This window comes from Vipera berus (genome assembly GCF_964194415.1).
Source record: "Vipera berus genome assembly, chromosome: 1".
NCBI classification, from domain to species: Eukaryota; Metazoa; Chordata; class Lepidosauria; order Squamata; family Viperidae; genus Vipera; species Vipera berus.
The window spans coordinates 13516275-13536504 of NC_138202.1; the positions used below are offsets into that span (position 1 = coordinate 13516275).

At 45.5% G+C, this 20230-nt stretch overlaps 2 protein-coding genes across 8 annotated transcripts in view; one reads left to right on the top strand and one right to left on the bottom strand.

The window, feature by feature from the left end:
- BTBD2 (BTB domain containing 2) overlaps positions 1-20230 on the top strand; it is a 54277-nt gene that overhangs the window by 24731 nt on the left and 9316 nt on the right. For 2 of the 5 annotated variants that reach the window (XR_014024630.1, XR_014024633.1), the window contains 3 exons: positions 3342-3516; positions 14877-14926; positions 18795-19335. The gene's annotated coding sequence lies outside the window, so the exon portion shown is untranslated. Of the gene's footprint in view, positions 1-3341; positions 3517-14876; positions 14927-17148; positions 17401-18794; positions 19336-20230 lie in introns of those variants that run through there. The other 3 variants (XR_014024631.1, XR_014024632.1, XR_014024629.1) reach the window with 3 other exon arrangements.
- Positions 1-20230, bottom strand: part of CSNK1G2 (casein kinase 1 gamma 2) — a 97328-nt gene that overhangs the window by 1879 nt on the left and 75219 nt on the right. For 2 of the 3 annotated variants that reach the window (XM_081313943.1, XM_081313942.1), the window contains exons 9-10: positions 15114-15262; positions 13339-13422 (exon numbers count right to left, since the gene is read on the bottom strand). In XM_081313943.1, the coding sequence (XP_081170069.1) occupies positions 13339-13422; positions 15114-15262 (233 nt within the window). Of the gene's footprint in view, positions 1-2379; positions 2488-13338; positions 13423-15113; positions 15263-20230 lie in introns of all 3 variants that reach the window. The other variant, XM_081313944.1, reaches the window with a different exon arrangement.

Below are 20230 nucleotides of genomic sequence, written 5' to 3' on the forward strand. Positions count from 1 at the left end.
CTGCCTGCAATTAGTGCAGGTTCGCATCCCACCAGGCTCAAGGTTGACTCAGCCTTCCATCCTTCCCAGGTAGGTAAAATGAGGACCCAGATTGTTGGGGGCAATTAAGCTGACTTTGTAATAATGCTGCTGGGGTGTGTGTGTGAAAGCCCTAATAAGCAGGCATATACATAGAATGAAGGCTACTGCTAAGCTTGTAAGCCGCCCTGAGTCTTCGGAGAAGGGCGGGATATAAATGGAATTAAAATAAAAAATAAAATAAAATTTGTGCGACCGTTGTTTTATAACATTTTTGTTGGAAGACCAGCGTTTACTTCCAGCTTCTGGCAAAACCTGGCCCATAGAGAACAACAATATGTTTGCTTAACAACCCTGGTGTTCACTTAACAACCACTGCAAAAAAAAAGGGGTGTGAAATCGTCCCTTTATGTGATGATCCACTCCACGGCCGTCATGACTTACAACTGTAATTGCCGGGCTACAGTCATAAGTCAAGGACTATCTCCTTGGATCCACAGTACCTGCTTATGTAAAGGAATACATTCATGTGTGAGGTTCAGCATCTTTATCACATGGACAGAGAGATCCTTAGTTTTTGAAAAGCTGAAGTGGTGTCAGGGCTAGAACTGGTTTCCTACACAATGTCACTTCAGGAGATTCACAAATAATAGTTCATTCCTGAACAAATTGCTCTCTTCCTCCCTGGCCCAAAGCTGTTAGGTTTTACTTAACAGCTGTACCCATGCAAACCAGTTGCATCCCCTACTGGGGCTGCACACCCAGGTTAATGTATGCTTTTAGTTGCTGGCTTATGAGGCTTCAGATTCTTGCATTAAGCAAAGGTTGGTGCTGGTCACAGATGTGTGTCAGACGGGAAAGTAATGCACACAAAAGCTTGGGAGGGGCAAAGAGGGAAGAGGCAACCATGGACAAAGACCCAGAAAAGACAAGAGTGGCACTTTAAGGAACATACTTAGCTATGAGAGCTAGAAATCCAGCACAGACTTAATTAGGTAAATTTCCTATCATACAAATGCTGCCCATTTGAGAATCCCACCATTTAAAATTCATCCGTTGTTAACAGATTGTTGCTAGTCTTACATCTTACATATTTTGATTCTGTCATCTTTAACTGATTGTTATTATAATAACTATTGTATAACCATTATTACTTTAATGTGTCTAGTCCTCATGGAGGTAGAACAGCCCATCGAGCAAGTTTATAAACTGGACAGAGCACCTGAACATGAAGGATAGCTGCACCCAGCATGTTGGCCACTGTTCTTTTTCCCGTTGCCCCAAAATTTAAATGTTGGTATTCTTTGCCAAAAAGCTTTACCGAAGTGATACAAAGCACACATTAGACCTTGTTCTGAACAAACTTTGGACATTAAGGTGCAAATTAGATTAAAAACAATATTTAATTCAGTAGCCAGACGAGAATTCCACACTGTAGAATCCTAGCCTCTTAACATGGGCCTCTGTGCAGAATTGTGGCTCAACAAAACCCAAATGAAACACAACAGAATGTGATGAACATCTGCAAATCCAGGAATTTGAGTTTCTTTCATGGTCCTGGTGAGGATTTTTTGCATTGCCAAAAGCAGATGGGTCTTGCACACCAATGACAGGCAGAGGAACACAGAGGAATGCTTACTATATATATGTGTGTGTGTGTTTGTGTGTGTGTGTGTGTGTGTGTAATTTTTTCTAGATACTCTTATGGTTGAACTAGAATCCTCCCTTGTGTTGAAGTGATGCACGCGCACACACGCAAACACACAGCAAAAACACAGGAACGCACCCCAGCTTTAAGCATGATTTCTATTTCTACCTACATTCACAAGATTTTGCTAGTAGATTCTCTTAATTTCTACAAGTGGTTTTTGTAGAAATTTGACCTACCAAGTATGGTTTTAACATTTTCTTCTTAAGTTTGCAAATGTTTATATATTTAAACATATTTAAAGTTGTTGAGTGTCTTTCTCCTCCACCCTTTCCCTTCTCCCTCTTTTTTGTTCATTATCATTAAAAACGTAAAGTTCCCCTCCTGAGGCCAAACAAACCTGATTCCTTACAAGAATCATTACGAAGAAAGGAATTTTCTTTACTTTTTTTCACACGATTTTTGGGAGCCAAGCAGAATGAGCAATGAGGAGAAAGGTAAACTATCTAGTTCAAGGCAGAACGAACTGCATTTCAGTATTTCTGAAATGGTCCACGTGCTGTCAAAACAGGACTGAAAAGCAAATTGGTGCCAAGGTGGCTGGACATACAGGGGGTCGCAGGAAAAAAGCTCAGAAGACTTCCACGGCATGGCTGGGGGCCGGCAGCAGCAGATGGGGCACCCCCCCCACCCATCCCATTGGTCTCATGTACCTGAATGGAACCCCCAAGCCTGCTGGCTGCCAAGGGGGCTCCCAGTGTGTCCTCCGCAGGCTGCTGGCCAGCCTGGGGATCCCATAACTCGGTCCCCTCGGGTGACTGCTAATGACAGAGGCAGGAAACAAAGGGGAAAATCATAGTAATAATTTTTTTAAAAAATGGGGTTAGGGAGACAGAAAGAGGGGGGATTTTTGAACACAGGTGAAGAAATGGGAAAAATAACAACATGCAAAAGCAAAAAGAATTTGAAACAGCCTAGAATGCAAATCAATATAGCATCCCTCAAATGGTCACCAGCATTGCCAGGTAAGAGAAATGGGCGCACTCCATTTTGGAGCACCGACCGTGTTCCCTACTCCCTTCATAACCTCTTGAGTTTGCCAGAAGTGATGTTTGCCCACCGATCCCACAGCTCCTCAAATCTGTGGTTCCTTGATGCATTTGCATAAACTTCAAGGTCCAAAAATATTACAGGTCAATTTCCCACCTTTGCTCCCTCCCACACTTCGTTTACAATGGCTGCATTTTCACAACCTACGTCAGCTGCTACCCCGTGTGTGTTTGTGGGGGGGGCAGGGTATTTCTTCAGCATGGCAGCAGTGCACAACTGTAGATGCCCCTGCAAACAAGAAGCTGCCCTTCTGTTGCTGTGTAGTTGGGGTCATTCAGACACACACACACACACACACACACACACACACACACACACACACACCCTTTAAAATCCAGGGTGTTCCCATCAGGATCAGAATCCACCGTCACCAGGTAGAGAGGGTTAAGCCACCACGTTTCTTTCCTACCTGTGCTTTTCCCAGGAGGCAGACGTAAGGAAGGATACAGTGTGGAAAGTGGAAAATAGTCTCAGTCCTTACACAATGCCTATTTTTGTTAAATCTTCTTATCCCAAATCCTTAGTTGGTTTTTTTTTAAAAAAAATATCTATTTGTCTGTTTCAGATCTCTGTTCTAAAAGAAGAAACCACTTCTTTTAGGACAGAACAGCCTAAGAACCGCCTGCTGGGTCAAGTCAGGGCTCACCTTAGCTCAGCCTTTTGTTAACCACAAAAGCCAACCGAAGAGGTGACCAAGACCTGCTACTCTAACACTGCTGTCCTCTACCTGGGATTTGAAGGTATGCAGTCCCCAGAGCGGATGCAACGTGGAGTCTCAAGGCCCAACAGTCTTTGATGGACAATGAATTTACCCAATCCCCTTCTAAAGCCAACCGCCAGGGTTTTCCAGTGGGCAGGGTCCAAAGGGCAGGCTCAATGGCAGAGGGCTCTTCTCCTGGACTCCTGGGGCTTCACACTGGGGGGCGGTTGACAAGATTAATAACAGATCCCACCACCCCATTTGCTCGTGCTACTCCCTCCCCTTCTTTTTTAAGTTAGGGTTGAGGATTTATATTTTTATGGTATTTTGTTTGTATTGTGTATAGGTTTTGTATAATTTTGCCCTTGTCATATTGCATGATGCCCAGAGTTACCCTGTGGTACGATGGGCAGCCAATCAATTTAATAAATAAAAATAAATAACAAAGTCGCCCAAGTTAATAGCCAGCATCATGTTTTGTGATAAGGAATTTACGTTAAGGCCAATGTAAGGCAATGCCTCCTTTCCAAACATTTCACTAATCCCTGCTCCTAAAGTTTTGAGAATGAGAGATGTTTCTCTTTTTTTAGGACAGGGGTGTCCAACCTTGGCAACCTGAAGATCTGCAGACTTCAACTCCCAGAATTGCCCAGACAGCCATGCTGGCTAAGGAATTCTGAGAGTTGAAGTCCACAAGTCTTAAAAGTTTCCAAGTTTGGACACGCCTGTTTTAGGCCATGCATGATTTTGGACAACTGAACCCTATCCTTTTTTTTTTCTAAGTGAAAGGATCCTAAAAAGTTTGGCTTTTCTCATAAGAAAAGTGAAATCCCTCAATTATTTTGGTTGCTATTTCTGCACTTTGTCCCGCACCAGGTTCGCCTGGTGCGCCAGTTGCGGCCCTATCTAGACCGGGATGCCTTGCGCACAGTCACTCATGCGCTCGTGACCTCTCGTCTAGACTACTGTAATGCTCTCTACATGGGGCTGCCCTTGAGGTCCACCTGGAGACTCCAGCTGGTGCAGAATGCAGCCGCGCGAGTCGTCTTGGGAGTTTCCCAATACTCCCATGTTACACCTTTGCTCCGCGAGCTGCATTGGCTACCGGTTGCTCTCCGGGTGAGGTTCAAGGTGTTAGTTATGACTTACAAAGCCCTTCATGGCATGGGTCCGGATTACCTACGGCAACACCTGCGACCGGCATCAACTTCCCTCCGTCCAGTGCGCTCCCACAGAGAGGGCCTCCTCAGGGTGCCGCCGATCAAAGAATGCCGATTGGTGACCCCCAGGGGGAGAGCGTTCTCTGTGGGCGCGCCAGACCTTTGGAACCGCTTACCGGTTGAGCTCCGGATGGCCCCCGACCTTCGCTCCTTCCGGCGCGATCTTAAAACATACTTTTTCGAACAAGCTGGCCTGGTCTGACGGGATGGGGTTGGGTTTTTATAATTAGTTTTTAACTTAATATGTATTGATTTTATGGGCATGATGTTTAATGGTTTTTTAATTTTTGTACTTGATTTTTATTGTGTATTGCCCTGTTCACCGCCCTGAGTCCTTCGGGAGAAGGGCGGTATAGAAATCAAATTATTAAATTAAATTAAATTAAATTATATCTCTCATGGTGACCGGAACTGTACGCATGAGACCAAATGCAGATGAACCATAGATGTTGGCTTACAACCACAATTAGAACCAGAATTTCCATTGCTAAGCAAAGCAGTTGTTAAGAGTCATGTTTGATTTTATGTTCTTGCTTGCATCATTGTTAAATGAATCGCTGTAGTTGTTATGTTAATCACACGGGCATTAAGCAAATACGGCTTCCCCCTTAACTTTTGCTTGTTGGAAGCTGCTGGGAAGATTGCAAATGGCAATCACATGATCCCAGGATACTGCAATCATCAGAAATACATGCCAGTTGCCCAGCACCCAAATTTGGATCTGATAATTATAGTCCTGTTGCAATGGTTGTATGTGTGAGGACTGATCATAATTTATTTTTTTCAGTGCCGTTGTATCTTCAAATGGTCACTAAACAAATGGTTGTTAAGTCAAGGATTATCTGCATACAAGCACACTGCAATGTCACCAAGCTGTGTTTTCCTAATTAGGCCTAGCACTGAATTTGCCTTTTTCATATTTAGTACATGTTGAGTTGACACATTAATATACTCTCCATTATGACCCAAGATTTTTTCTTGGTTATTTACAGTAGCTCATCCCCCATCACTACATTCATGAACTTAAGTTTTTTTTTTAAATTAAAAAAATTCCCAGTGTGCATCACTTTACATTTCCTTAATCCAGGGGTAGGCAACCGTGGCTCTTTTATGACTCGTGGACTTCAACTCCCAGGATTCCTGAGCCAGCCATGCTGAGGGGAAAGGGAGAGATTTCCAAGCTGAGCCTTGCTGGCTCAGGAATTCTGGAAGTTGAAGTCCACGAGTCATAAAAGAGCCACGGTTGCCTACCTCTGCCTTAAACCATTGCCTGACCATTCACCCAATTCAGAGATATGTCTGTCAAAAAGAGTTTATCAGACTGAACAGCTTGCTGCCATCTGCAAACTTGACCAGCATACTGTTTATCCCTACCTCACAGTCATTTATTAAGTTTAAAAAGCTAGCTCCAAGAGAGACTTTTCTCACATTCTGCCTTTAAAGGAAAGGTCCCATTTACTGCTGTTTTGCTCTTTGATTTTGAACCAGTTAGCAATCCATAAAAGCTACTATTCCACATCAATTAAAGTTTACTAAAGACCCTCTCATGAGAAATTCTGTCCAAACATTTTTGAAAATCCAAATATATAACATGGCCAGGGAGTGGCCAACTAACACTCTCAAAAACTTTAAAATGGTTGGCAAGCCAAGATTTAGCCTTGCAGAATCCATGCTGGCTATCTATTGCCAGAGCTTCTTCATCTATGTCCTTTATTTTTTCTTTTTTAAAAAAAACTGTTTATCAAGCAATTAAGACTACGATAACTTGCTCAGATTTAGCAGTGCTGCAGTTCCCGCAACAGCTCCCACTGTGCCTGGAGTCCAGTACCAAGATTCACACCTTTAAAACTGTATATGGCTTAGCATCCAAGCACCTACTGGAAAGTTTACCCTCATGTATATACAGGTAGTCCTCGTTTAGTGATCACAATTGGGACCACCAATTTAGTTGTTGCTAAGTGAAATAGCACCTATGCTTATGATTCTACTTTGGAGTTCCTTTCTTTTGTAGACCCGTGAAGGTCGTAAAAGGGTGGACATTGAGAAATTTGTCATCACTGCTGTAACTACAGTCGCTAAATGAGATGGTCACTAAACGAGACAGTCACTAGATGAGGACTGCCTGTAATGGTCTATAGCAGGGGTAGGCAACCTTGGCTCTTTTACGACTCGTGGCTCAGGAATTCTGGGAGTTGAAGTCCACGAGTCGTAAAAGAGCCAAGGTTGCCCACCCCTGGTCAATAGGAATGCTCTTGAGAGACAGGAGGAATTGGTCAAGATTAGACAAGAGGCAGTTCAGCCCACAGAAGGAATGGGGAGTGGTAAATGTCTTTAGACAAAATGCCCCTAATTTAATAATAATAATAATAATAATAATAATTATTATTATTATTATTTATCATTTATTGGGACCCTGAGAGTTGGCTGGGCACGGGTAGGGGCCTTCGACGTAGACCTAATAAGAGGCCCCTGATTATTTTTCTTTCAAAAATTTTTTAGGGGGTTAGGGAGGCGGGAGGGTTCTTTTGGTTGTTTGGATAAGGGGGGCTATCCAACTACCGCTGTTCTGGCTAGGGCCGATGGAGATCGCAGGGGGGAGGAGCGGGGGTCGGTCACCTCCGGGGCTCCAGGGCTGGTCGTGGGGCTACCTATTCCCACGACATCAGGGAATGGCAGCAGATGGAGGAGCAGAGGGCCGTATCGATCTCAGGGAAGGCCTCTCCGCTGCTTACAAGCGGTGGGGCACTCCGACCCTCTGGCTCTACCCCAAGGTCCCGGGAGTGAGGGTGTGCACCCCCCTGAGCTCCGGCTGGTGTATTTGAACGCCAGGTCCGTCTCTAATAAGGCTCCTCTCGTTCGTGATCTGGTCGAGGGTGAGCAGGCGGACCTGGCTTGCATCACGGAGACTTGGTTGGGCCCAGAGGGCGGGATTCCTCTGGTTGACCTTTGCCCACCAGGTTTCCGGGTGCTGCACCGGCCTCGGGCTCAGGGTAGGGGTGGGGGTGTGGCTGTTGTTATGAGGGAGACCTTGTGTCCGCGGGAGGCCACTGTTCCTCAGATAGTCGGGTGTGAGTCTCTCTTTTTGAGATGCGGCCCTGGTGCGCAGTTGGGCTTGCTGCTGGTGTACCTTTCGCCTAGTCACGCAGCAGCAGCCCTGCCTGAGCTGCTCGATGTCCTCTCTGGGCTGGTGGTTGAGTTCCCGAAACTTATAGTTTTGGGGGACTTCAATCTACCATCGCTGGGAGGATCATCTGAGTTGGCTCGGGAGTTCATGGCTTCCATGACGGCCATGGACCTGACGCAAGTAATTTTGGGACCGACTCATGAGGGAGGCCACACCCTTGACCTAGTTTTCTTATCTGGACGGTGGTTAGATGATCTTGGTGGGGGCTCTCCAATTATTATGCCCCTGTCATGGACCGATCATCATCTCCTGCGGCTGGTCTTCCGTTTTGCCACCCCCCGCCGTGGGTGTTTGGAACCAATTAAATGGTACCGCCCCAGACGCTTAATGGATCCCCAGAGGTTCCAGGTAGCGCTGGGGTCCCCACCTGCCTCCCTTGCTCACAGCTCGGCAGATGCCTTAGTGGAAGCCTGGGAAAGGACGGCCACTGAGGCTCTTGACCGAGTTGTACCCCTGCGGCCCCTGACCCGGTGCAGATCCCGTCGAGCTCCATGGTTCTCTGCGGAGCTTCGGGAGATGAAGCGTCGGAGACGGGGCCTAGAGAGCGGTTGGAGGTCCAGCCGATCCGAATCCGACCGATTGCGACTAAGAGCCTACATTAGGTCTTATCTCGCTGCGATAAGGGAGGCGAGGTCTAACCACTTCGCCACCCTTATCGCGTCCGCAGATAATCGCCCGGCCGCCCTGTTTAGGGTGACTCGCTCCCTCCTAAATCAGGAGGTGAGGGAGGATCCCTTGCAGGGTCGTGCCGAGGAGTTTAACCAACATCTGTCGGACAAAATCGCTCGGATTCGGACCGGTCTGGACTCTGACTGGGCAGAGTCTGACGATCAGGACACTGGCGGTCTTGTCGATATCATCTGGGAGGAGTTTGATTCTGTGACTCCGGAGGAAGTGGACAGGATCATGGGGAGGCTGAGCACCACCACGTGTTTATTGGACCCGTGCCCTTCCTGGCTGGTTTATGCAGCCCGGGAGAGGACACGCAGCTGGTTCCAGGCAGTTATATCGGCTTCTCTGAGTGAGGGTAGCTTCCCCGCCGTCTTGAAAGAGGCGGTGGTGAGGCCTCTCCTCAAGAAGCCTGCCTTGGACCCAGCTGTATTAAACAACTTTCGTCCTGTCTCCAACCTTCGCTTTCTTGCGAAGGTTGTTGAGAGTGTGGTGGCGCATCAGCTCCCTCTGGTCCTGGATGAAGCGGATTATCTAGACACGTACCAATCGGGTTTCAGGCCCGGGCACAGCACGGAGACGGCATTGGTCGCGCTGGTGAATGATCTCTGGAGGGCTCGGGACAGGGGATATTCCTCTGTCCTAGTCCTATTAGACCTCTCGGCGGCTTTCGATACCATCGACCATGGTATCTTGCTGCGGCGTCTCAGGGGATTGGGAGTGGGAGGCACAGTTTTACAGTGGTTCTCCTCCTATCTCCAGGGACGTTCGCAGTCGGTGTTGGCAGGAGGACAGAGGTCGACCGCGAGGTCTCTCATTTGTGGAGTTCCTCAGGGGTCGGTCCTCTCGCCTCTCCTGTTCAACATCTACATGAAACCGCTGGGTGAGATCATTCGTGGCTTTGGAGTTGGGTATCATCAGTATGCTGATGATACCCAACTTTTCCTTTCGACCCCAAACCACCCCAGTGATGCCCTCAACGTGATGTCCCGGTGCCTGGAGGCGGTTCGGGTCTGGATGGGGAGGAACAGACTCCAACTCAACCCCGACAAGACTGAGTGGCTTTGCATACCTTCATCCCGGGTTTATTCGAATGTTCCACCTCTGGCTATGGGGGGTGAACTATTACCCCCCGTAGATAGGGCTCGCAACTTGGGAGTCCTCCTAGATTCACGGCTCACCTTGGAAGACCATATAGGAGCTGTGACTAGGGGGGCCTTCGCCCAGGTTCGCCTGGTGCGCCAGTTGCGGCCCTATCTTAGCCGGGATGATTTGTGCACGGTCACTCATGCGCTCGTGTCCTCTCGTCTGGACTACTGCAACGCTCTCTACATGGGGCTGCCCTTGAGGACCACCCGGAAGCTCCAACTGGTACAGAATGCAGCCGCGAGAGTTGTGTTGGGAGTCTCCCGATACTCCCACGTTACACCGCTGCTCCGTGAGCTGCATTGGTTGCCAGTTGTCTTCCGGGTGAGATTCAAGGTACTGGTAACAGTGTTTAAAGCCCTTCATGGCATGGGGCCGGAGTACCTTAGGGAACATCTGCTGCCGGCATCAAGCTCCCTGCGCCCTGTGCGTTCCCACAGAGAGGGCCTCCTCAGGGTGCCACCGATCAGAGAATGTCGATTGGTGGCCCCCAGGGGGAGATCCTTCTCTGTGGGCGCTCCGGAGCTGTGGAACCAGCTACCGGTAGAGCTCCGGATGGCGCCCGATCTTCGCTCCTTTCGTCGCGATCTCAAGACGTTTCTGTTTGTTCAAGCCGGCCTAGCCTGATGGGGATTGGTGGGGTTTTTTAATTTTGTGCTTTAATTTTAACTTGGTGTTTTAGAATTTTATTCCAACTGTTTTAATATGGGCAATTATTTAATCTTGTTTTAACGTTTGTATTTGTATTTTATTCTGCCCTGTGAACCGCCCTGAGTCCTCAGGGAGAAGGGCGGTATATAAATATTATTAAATTAAATTAAATTAAATTAAATTAAATTAAATTAAATTAAATTAAATTAAATTAATAATAATAATAATAATAATAATAATAATAATAATAATAATAATAATAATAATAATAATAATAATAATAATAATAATAATAAAGTTGGAAGGGAGGAAACCCTATACCATTTTGGACAAATGGCTGTCCAGTCTCTTCTTAAAAATTTCCAGTGTTGGAGCATTCACCACCTCTGGAGGTAGGCTGTTCCACTGGTTAATTGTCCTAACTGTCAGGAAGTTTCTCCTTAGCTCTAGGTTGCTTCTCTCTTTGGTGAGTTTCCATCCTTTGCTTCTTGTCCTGCCTTCAGATCCTTTGGAGAACAGCTTGACTCCCTCTTCTTTGTGGTAACCCCTGAAATACTGGAACACTGCTATCATGTCATCCCTCGTGCTTCTTTTCATTAAACTAGACATACCCAATTCCAGCAACCGTTCCCTATATGTTTTAGCCTCCAGTCCCCTAATCATCTTTGTTGCTCTTCTCTGTACTCTTTCTAGAGTCTCAACATCTTTTTCACATCGTGGTGACCAAAACTGGATGCAGTTTCTTAGAGTCTTAGAGTCTTTCTTAAGACTCTAACGATGAGGAGGGACAAATGTACTTTCAGATTTACCAAACTTCACAATATTGTTATGGATGGTGGGGTGGATAGGGCGAGACTTGGTTTTAGCCCATAAGAACTTTAAGGGAAGAAATATGGAAGATTTCCAGTCCAGAGGAAATTGGGGGGAGGGGGGGGAATGGGAGCCTGGCATCTTCTCAGTGTCTGCCACCCCCTCCCAAACATCTTCCTTTTTGAGACATGGAATGGCTCCAACATCCTGCATGTCAGAAAGATCTTAATACTTTTCTAGATTCTGCAGAGCTCCAGGCTGCCTTAATGAGCTAGATTGGATTGTTGAATTGTTTTGACTGCGTCCTTCAATTCAATTTTATTATACTTTAGTGAAACCCGGTGTTTTTCAACCTCAAATCCCTGAAATTTGAGAGTTGAAATCTATACAACACAAACCAGGTAGATAAAACAAGAACCCACTCGATACAGGGATGGGAAAGGGGCAGTTTTAGTGTAAAACTTTTGGTTAATTGTGGGTGAAACTACATTCTGCCTATTAGCCACGCTGTGCAAAGGACAAATTCAATAAATTCTGAGGTCGTGCCAAAGCCCAGTCCAGTAAGTCCTCTAAGAAAAAGAGTTGGTGATATAAAGTGGCTGGAAAAAAATAATAATAACAACACAAGCAAGGATATTCATTATAGAATTCACTATTGTACCTTGGAAGTCATAGAAGCAGCTTGCCAAATGCTGGAGCTTGTCATGAACAAGCCATTAAGACACCGCAGTCTGCCTGGCCAATGGTGAAGGGATTTTGACACAGTCAAATCTTGCTAGTGTTATCTTAGCACATCACTCAGGACTAGAAGAATTGAGTGGGGTGGACTCCATATTTCCAAAATGGTGCCTCAGACACTGTTACTGTGATTATAGCTGATTAGGCTGAACATGCGCAAATCCAGCCAGGAGTCTTTAGAGAAGATATCTAGGTTAATATAGACAGACATGTCCTATACAGGGGGCTTCAAGGGCACAGACAGCTAGTAAGATGTCCATCCCATTACTAGTGGATAACATATTTCATATTTTCATTCAAAATATTTTTGGGGACCCAACGGAGAAAAAAACCCTGGAAAAGATGTTACCCATCAAGTCAGACAACTAGATTAACAGAGAAAGGCAGCAGAACGGAGGCCCGTACCAAAAAGATACAGCCTCTGCTGTATCCTGTGTTCTGCTCTTGGCATCTCCAATTAAAAGGTGGCAGGGAAGGAAATGACCCTGCTGTGCAGTGAGACTTAAGGATAGCCCTGCAGATGTTTGGAACTACAGCTCCCACGATATCTTACTGCTGGTCATGCTAGTTAGAACTCATATATTTATTATATCCTGCCTTTATTATTTTTATAAAGAACCATTTCGATAAACAAGGGGGCAAGCCTATCAAATGCACCTTCGTCATCCTATTTTTCCCACCACAACAACCCTGTGAGTTGGACTGAGATGAGAGAGAGTGAGTGGCCCAGCTGGTTTTCATGGCTACGGCTGGACTTGAACTCACAACCTGCCAGTTTCTAGCTTGGTGCTTTAAGCACTACACCAAGCTGGCTCTCTCATGGAATTTGAAGTCCAAAACCTAAGGAGAGAACTAGACTTTCTATCCCAGACATGTCAAACTCACGACGTCATGTTGCATGGCACGACATATTGGAGTTTTCCCCCCCCCCATTGCTGGCAATGGGGTGGGCGCAATTTCGTGGTGATGTGTCCAGCCCACGGGCCAGCAGTTTGACACTCCTGATCTATCCCATCCATTATCAGTATGAAGAACCATTTTTTCTGGATCAAGATTGGGTGTCTTCACATCAAGCCGTGTTTTAGCCACACTTCCAGGAGACAAAGATATCTATGGCTCTGTCCACCAGGTGGCACCAAGCCTCCATTTCCAGGTTGTGCCTCCCTTGTCAGAGTAACTTATAGGAGGGGTTCCCAATCTTGGCAACTTTTAAGACCTGTGAACTACAACTCCCAGAATTCCCTAGCCAGCATGGCATAGCTGGCTGGGAAATTCTGGGAACTGACGTCCACACATCTTAAAATTGCCAAGATTGGGAAAACCTGTCTTATACTTTTGCTGCACAAATTAAAGCTGTGATCTGACTCACATTTAAGTTATTCACCTAAACACGTTCCGACCCTAGGAAAGAAAGAAATAGATCAATAAATCAAACACTAGTTACCTGCTGTTTGATGTACTGCTGTGCTTTCTCCCTGTTCGGAGGCTGGACTTGTACGTCACTCTGGATTGTGCCAATAGGGGTTGGCTGCACAAAGGAGGAGAGAAATAGGCAAACATTCAGAGTTTTCTCCACCAATTTAGACAATTGGACTTTAAAATTTGACCCATCTAGGGGTCTTCTAGGAGAACAAATGCCTCTCTCCCCATGAAAAGAGAATCAAATGTCTCGAAATAGTCAGGTTGTTTGGTTATCCCAGGGGCCTTCAAACTTGGCCCTTTTATGACTTGTGGGACTTCAACTCCCAGAATTCCTCAGCCAGGCACATGTGAGGCAACAATGTGAGGGGAACTAAGGCTGCAGGCCTACCTGATTGAATGAGACTTGCCTCTGGGAGTTGAAGTCCAAAAGTCATAAAAGGGCCAAGTTTGAAGACCATGGGTTATCCTGTCTTTCTATAATCAAATGCCCAACACTGCCAAAAGAAACAAATGGTCCAATACAGGTAGTCCTCAAATTATAGCTATTCAGTGATGGTTTGAAGTTACAGCACCACTGACAAAAGTAACCTATCACCGTTTTTCACACTTAACGACAGTTGCAGTATCCTTACGGTCACATGATCAAAATTTGGACACTTGGCAACTGGCATGTATTTATGACAACTGCATTGTCTGGGGAGGGGGGTCGACATTTGTAACCTTCTCAGCCAGCTTCTGACAAGCAAAGTCAACGGGGGAAGCCAGATTCGCTTGAAGACTGAACAATCCACTGAACATCTGGAGTGATTCACTTAAGAACTGTGGCAAGGAAGGTCGTAAAATGGGGCAAAACTCACTTTAACAACTGTCTTGCTTAGCAACAGACATTTTGGCCTCAGTCATGGTCGTAAGTCAAGGACTACCTGTTAATACAGAATAGTGGCCTTAATATTTGTTCCTTCCCTCTGAGAGTGGACAGTGTACAGGTAGTCCTCGGCTTACAACTAGTTGCTTAGCGACCATTCAAAGTTATCACAGACCTAATTTGGGGCTACTTACAGCCTGGAGTTGTAGTTCCTGCAATTGCTCCGCCTAGCAGTCACTTGACTGAACTTTGAATACTTGGCAACACAGCTGCCATCTATGGCCATTTGCAGCATCTAAAAGTCACGCGATTGTATTTTACAACAGTTTTGCCAAAATCCAGCATTTACTTGGTTTTTGGCAAAACACACCCATAGCAAACCACATTAACAACCATTGCATTCGCTTAACAAGTGCCCAGAGTCTCTTGACATTTGAGATGGGCTGCATATAAATTTAATGAATAAAATTAAATTTAAAACCGTGGCATTCACTTAATGACTGCTACATGACCGACCCATTTTACAATTGTCACAACTTATGACCGTGATAAGCAGACACCATTATGGTCATAAGTCAAGGACTATCTGGACAGCTACTCATAGAGAAGTTGCTAAGAAGCACCAGGTTTCTTAAATTTTTAGGAAAAGTGCAACCTTGGCCATTAGTAAGACACTGTTTGTACTTACTTTCCAGATCATAAGATGATTCTCAAGAAGTGTTATAACAATCCACACAATATTTGGGTAATGAATTGTTTGTGCTTATGTCATACCATCTCTGCTAACTTCCTCCACTGAACAAAAAGGCTGTGTGTGTGTGTGTGTGTGTGTGTGTGAGAGAGAGAGAGAGAGAGAGAGAGCAGGGGAGAGGGAGAGGGAGAGAGATAAATTTATCTTTCTCCACCCAGAGACCTCCTTGGCTGCTACTTACTAAAGGTTTCCCAGCCCAGTCGTATTCATAATCAAAGATGTAGCCATTCCGGTCAAACAGATCAGTGAAAAGTTTCCGTAGATAGTCATAATCTGGCTTTTCAAAGAAGTCCAGACGTCGCACGTAGCGGAGATATGTGGCCATCTCCTCTGCAAAAGAAAAGGGCACATCTGCTATTTAAAACTCAAACAAGGAGGAAAAATGCAGGCGTGAAGCTCAACAAAATGAAAATGGTGGCAACCATGGAGACAGACAGGAGCTAAATTTATGCGACTGCCCTGTAGAAATCAGCAACTGGAAACTCAAATGTTGGGGCCGAGTATGGTCTGGATTCTACCAAAACTACAGACTACAGATAGTCCTCAGCTTACGACCACAACAAAGCTCAAACTTTCTGTTGCTAAGCAAGATAGTTGTTAACTTTTGCTCCACTTTACGACCTTTCTTGCCACAGTTCTTAAGCGAATCACTGCAGTTAAGTTAGTAACACGGTTGTTAAGTGAATCTGACTTTCCAATTGATTCTGCTTGCCGGAAGGTCGCAAAAGGCGAGATCACATGACCCCGAGACAGTGCAACCATCATTCAATACATGCCAGCTGCCGAACATCCAAATTTTGATCATGTGACTGGGTATGCTGCAACAGTCATAAGTGTGGGAAAAAAGGTCATAAATTGCTTTTTCCACTGCCATTGTAACTTCAGTCATTAAACAAATGGTTACCGTTCGAGCACTACCCTCACAAAGGATTCCCGGGAAGAGATGAGATATCTCTTACAAAACAGGGAAGGAGATTTGGGCAATCTCATCAGGAGGGCATTCAACTACTAGAAAAACGAGGGAGGGTGGCAAAACTCACGACATATGCAGTTGTGGACTGGGCCTAAGAAAGCTGGAAGATCATCAGGATGGAGACTCAGTTTTGCAAGAAATTGCAACAGAGGTGCCAGTGGATGGTACCCAAAACTTCAGATGCTTCTATTATATACTTGTGCAGTGTTTGGGGCAGAAACAAAATGGAGAAATAGAGGTGTGGACTCAGGAAATCAAGTATGATGGTGGGATGATATTTATTTATTTATTTTATTTTTTATTTAATTGAATTTCTATACCGCCCTTCTCCCGAAGGACTCAGGGCGGTGTACAGGGCAATAAAAGTACTACATACAAAAGTTAAAAGTAAGATTAAATTAATTTAGCCCTAACAATAAATAGTTAAAAATACCCCAAACCCTTAGACCAGGCCGGCCTGTTCAAATAAGTAGGTTTTCAGATCACGGCGGAAAGAGCGAAGGTCGGGAGCCATCCGGAGCTCAACCGGTAATTGATTCCAAAGGGCTGGCGCACCCACAGAGAATGCTCTCCCCCTGGGGGCCGCCAGCCGACACTCTCTGACCGACGGCACCCTGAGGAGGCCCTCTCTGTGGGAGCGCACAGGACGAAGGGAAGATGACGCCGGCAGCAGGTGCTCCCGTAAGTAATCCGGACCCATGCCATTTAGGGCTTTATAGGTAATCACCAGCACCTTGAATCTCACCCGGAGGGCAACTGGAAGCCAATGCAGCTCGCGGAGAAGAGGTGTTACATGGGAGTATCGGGAGACTCCCATCACAACTCGTGTGGCCGCATTCTGCACCAGCTGAAGCCTCCGAGTGGTCCTCAAGGGCAGCCCCATGTACAGAGCATTGCAGTAGTCTATATGAGAGGTCACGAGCGCATGAGTGACTGTACGCAGGGCATCCCGGTCCAGATAGGGTGGCAACTGGCGCACCAGGCAAACCTGGGCAAAAGCCCCCCTGGTCACAGCTCCTACATGGTCTTCCAAACTGAGCTGTGAGTCCAGGAGGACACCCAAGTTGCGAGCCCTATTATGATTGGCACACAATGCTGGAAAGTCACAATCTATTCAAAAGGAGTAGACCCAAGGAAAAAAAGGGTGGGGATGTAAATGGAAATCCTGCTAGAAGTATCTCGGTTAGAATACTGTAAAAGAAGCAAGAAATAAACTTGGGGTCACTGCGATAATTTATTACAGACCACCTGGACAGGCAGAAGATACAGATGAGATCTTTCTGCATCAAAACTTTTTCAAAAAGGCATGCAGTCGTGATCGTCCTTCTGGGAATCTAACTTTGCCAAGAGTCAAGAGGTCTAACGAAGTCCTGTTCTCTCTTATCGCCAGCTTTATTTGTCAAAAGAAAGAAGAAAGATCAAGGCAACCCTAATTCTCATCTAATCTTGGATCTAATCCTCACCAACAAAAAGGAATTAGTTAGAAGAATTTAAGGTGATTGGTACCTTGGTGCACAAGGATCATGTTATCTGTGAATTTTTAATATCAGGAGGAGGAGGAGGAGGAGGAGGAGGAGGAGGAGGAGGAGGAGGAGGAGGAGGAACTGAAGAGTCAGACCTCCTGTCAGGCTTCAGAAAAGCTGATCTGATAACTTCAAGGGAAAAGTGGGTCAGATCCAAAGGCTATAAATCTTGAAGGAGGAAAGTGTCCAAGGAGGACAAAGGAAAAGGGAAATTCTATTAAATGAAATGATTTGATGGTGTTGACACTTTTGCCCAGGAGGGTATGTCTCCAACTTTCAACTCTGCATCCATCACTGTTATAACTGAGACATCCATCTTGCTGCTGGCCATCCTATTCTCTTTCTTCTCTATCATATACAGATAGTCCTCAATTTACAACAGTTCATTTAGTAACCATTCAAAGTTACAACAGCACTGAAAAAGTGACTTATGACCATTTTTCACAGTTACACTCTTTGAAGCATCCCCATGATCACGTGATCAAAATTCAGATGCTTGGCAACTAGTTCATACTTATCACTGTTGCTGTGTCCCAAAGTTGTGTGATCCCCTTTTGCAACCTTCTGACAAGCAAAGTCAATGAGGAAGCCAGATTCACTTAACAACCAGGTTACTAAATTATCAACTGCAGTAATTCCCTTAACAACTGTGTCAAGAAAGGTCTTAAAATGGGGCAAAACTCACTTAACAATTGTCTCACTTAAAAACATAAATTTTGGGCTCAATTGTGGTCAAGGACTACCTGTAATGTGTCCAAAATAATTATAATTTGGGCCTGATCATTTGTGCGGTTGAGAACTCTTAGGTTGATGATCCATTTGCTTTTTTTCTTGACTACGAAATGAGACGCTGAATGTGTTATCACAAACAACGCAAGGAAAAATGAAACGGACAAATGCAGAATTCTCTAAAATGCTGAAGAGAAAAAAAAGGGGCATAATAAGTAATAAAACTTGAACACAACAATTAAAGACTACAAGGAGAAGCTAAAATGAATTGAGGTTTTCAAGATACCAAAAATAGCCCCAAGCGTTATTTTAAAAAGGAGGGCCAAAAAAGAGCTAAAGGTCAGTTCTGAGGAGAAAGTGGTAATGTTATGCTTTGATGAGAAGGCAGACTTTCATGAATGAAGGCATCTGTATGTGTCTCAGGATAACCTGGGTCAATCACCGAGACCAAAGGTTTAGTCTTCCGAGCTTTTGGACTTGTTCTGGTGCTTGTCCTCAGGAAACTTCCCTCTCACCAGAATGTATGCCTTGGGTTATTCTATGTGTAGTATTTATGTGGTGCCTGGTTGTGTGTGGCTTTTTTTTTAAAAAAAAGGCAGAATTTCTTACTTCTTATTTTGCTACTGTCTTTTCCCAGAAGGTAAATGGAGCCCTAGCTGATCATGGTTATGACATTGGGGGAAGTAAGGAACTGCAGCTTAGGCCTGGCAAAAAAAGGGGATAAGAATTCAAAACCAGTGGAAAACTAGAAGAGACTGATTTTCAGTCAGTTTTGAGAATTCCTGCAAGACTAATGAGGTCTCATAAGACTGGAGGAGAGGAAAAAACATCCCCATCTTTGAAAAGGGAAACGAAGAAATTACAGAACTGGCAGCTTGGTAGCTACAGTGGGCAAGATCTTGAAATAAATTGTCAAGATGTACAGCGGGAGCACCTGAGTATCCATGCTACGGTTTAACAGGAGCCCACCTGGACTTTTCGCAAACAAATGATGACAGGTTACTGAATTGTCTTCTTTCACAGAATTATTAGTTTAATAGATCAAGGGAATGCCAGAGACAGTGCAACGCAGCAAAGGCCCTGACGGAAGGTCTCAGAATATTCTGCTTCACAGAATGTGAAATATGGGCTAGAAAGTACTACTGTTAGATGAGCTCAAAACAGTTGAGGGAAATATTGAGTGGTGTGTCTGAAGGCTCTATTCTGGGTCCTTTGTGCCATTCAACAATTTTATCACTGGAACTGAGAGGGCTCTTATAAAGTTTACAGATGACACAAAACTGGAAGATTCCAGATGACTTAAACCAGACATGTCAAACACAAGGCCCAGGGGCCGGATCCGGCCTGTTAAGTGGTTTTATGCGGCCCACGAAGCCATCCTGGAAACAGTGAGGGAACGGCCCCCACTGCCTTGGCCCTGGCCCAGAGACCCTCCTTCTGCCAGAGACCCTCAGATCTGTCCCACTCCTGCCCAGGCCCCCATAGGCACCCTTGATGCGAACGATGTAGAGCTGGCCATGCCCATCCAGTAGGCCATATGCACTTTAGCCACGCCCACCCAGTAGGCTACGCCCACCCAGGCCACACCCACCCGGCTGCCTGAGGGGCAACCGCAACGCTGATGCGGCCCTCAATGAAATTGAGTTTGACACCCCTGACTTAAACTAAGCAAAAGGTAGATTTCCACTGTCCGACTCTAGGGGGCGGTGCTCATCTCTGTTTCTTAGCTGAGGGAGCCAGCGTTGTCCAAAAACCCTTCCGATGGTCACGTGTCCAGCATGACTATATGGCGAGGCACACAGAATGCTGTTATCTTTCCACCAAAGTGGTACCTATTTATCTGCTCACATCTGCATGCTTTCCAATTGCTAAGTGGGCAGGAGCTGGACAAGGAATGAGACCTCATCCGTTTGCGTGTCACTCGGGTCTTGAACCTGGGCTATCAGCTTTCCGGCTGACAAGCTCAGCATTTGTAACCACTAAGGCTTAAGCCACTGTGCCCCCCCCTCCCCCTACGGTTTACACAGGCTATGATCAGTGGCTTGAAATGAATGAAATCAAATAAAATAAAAC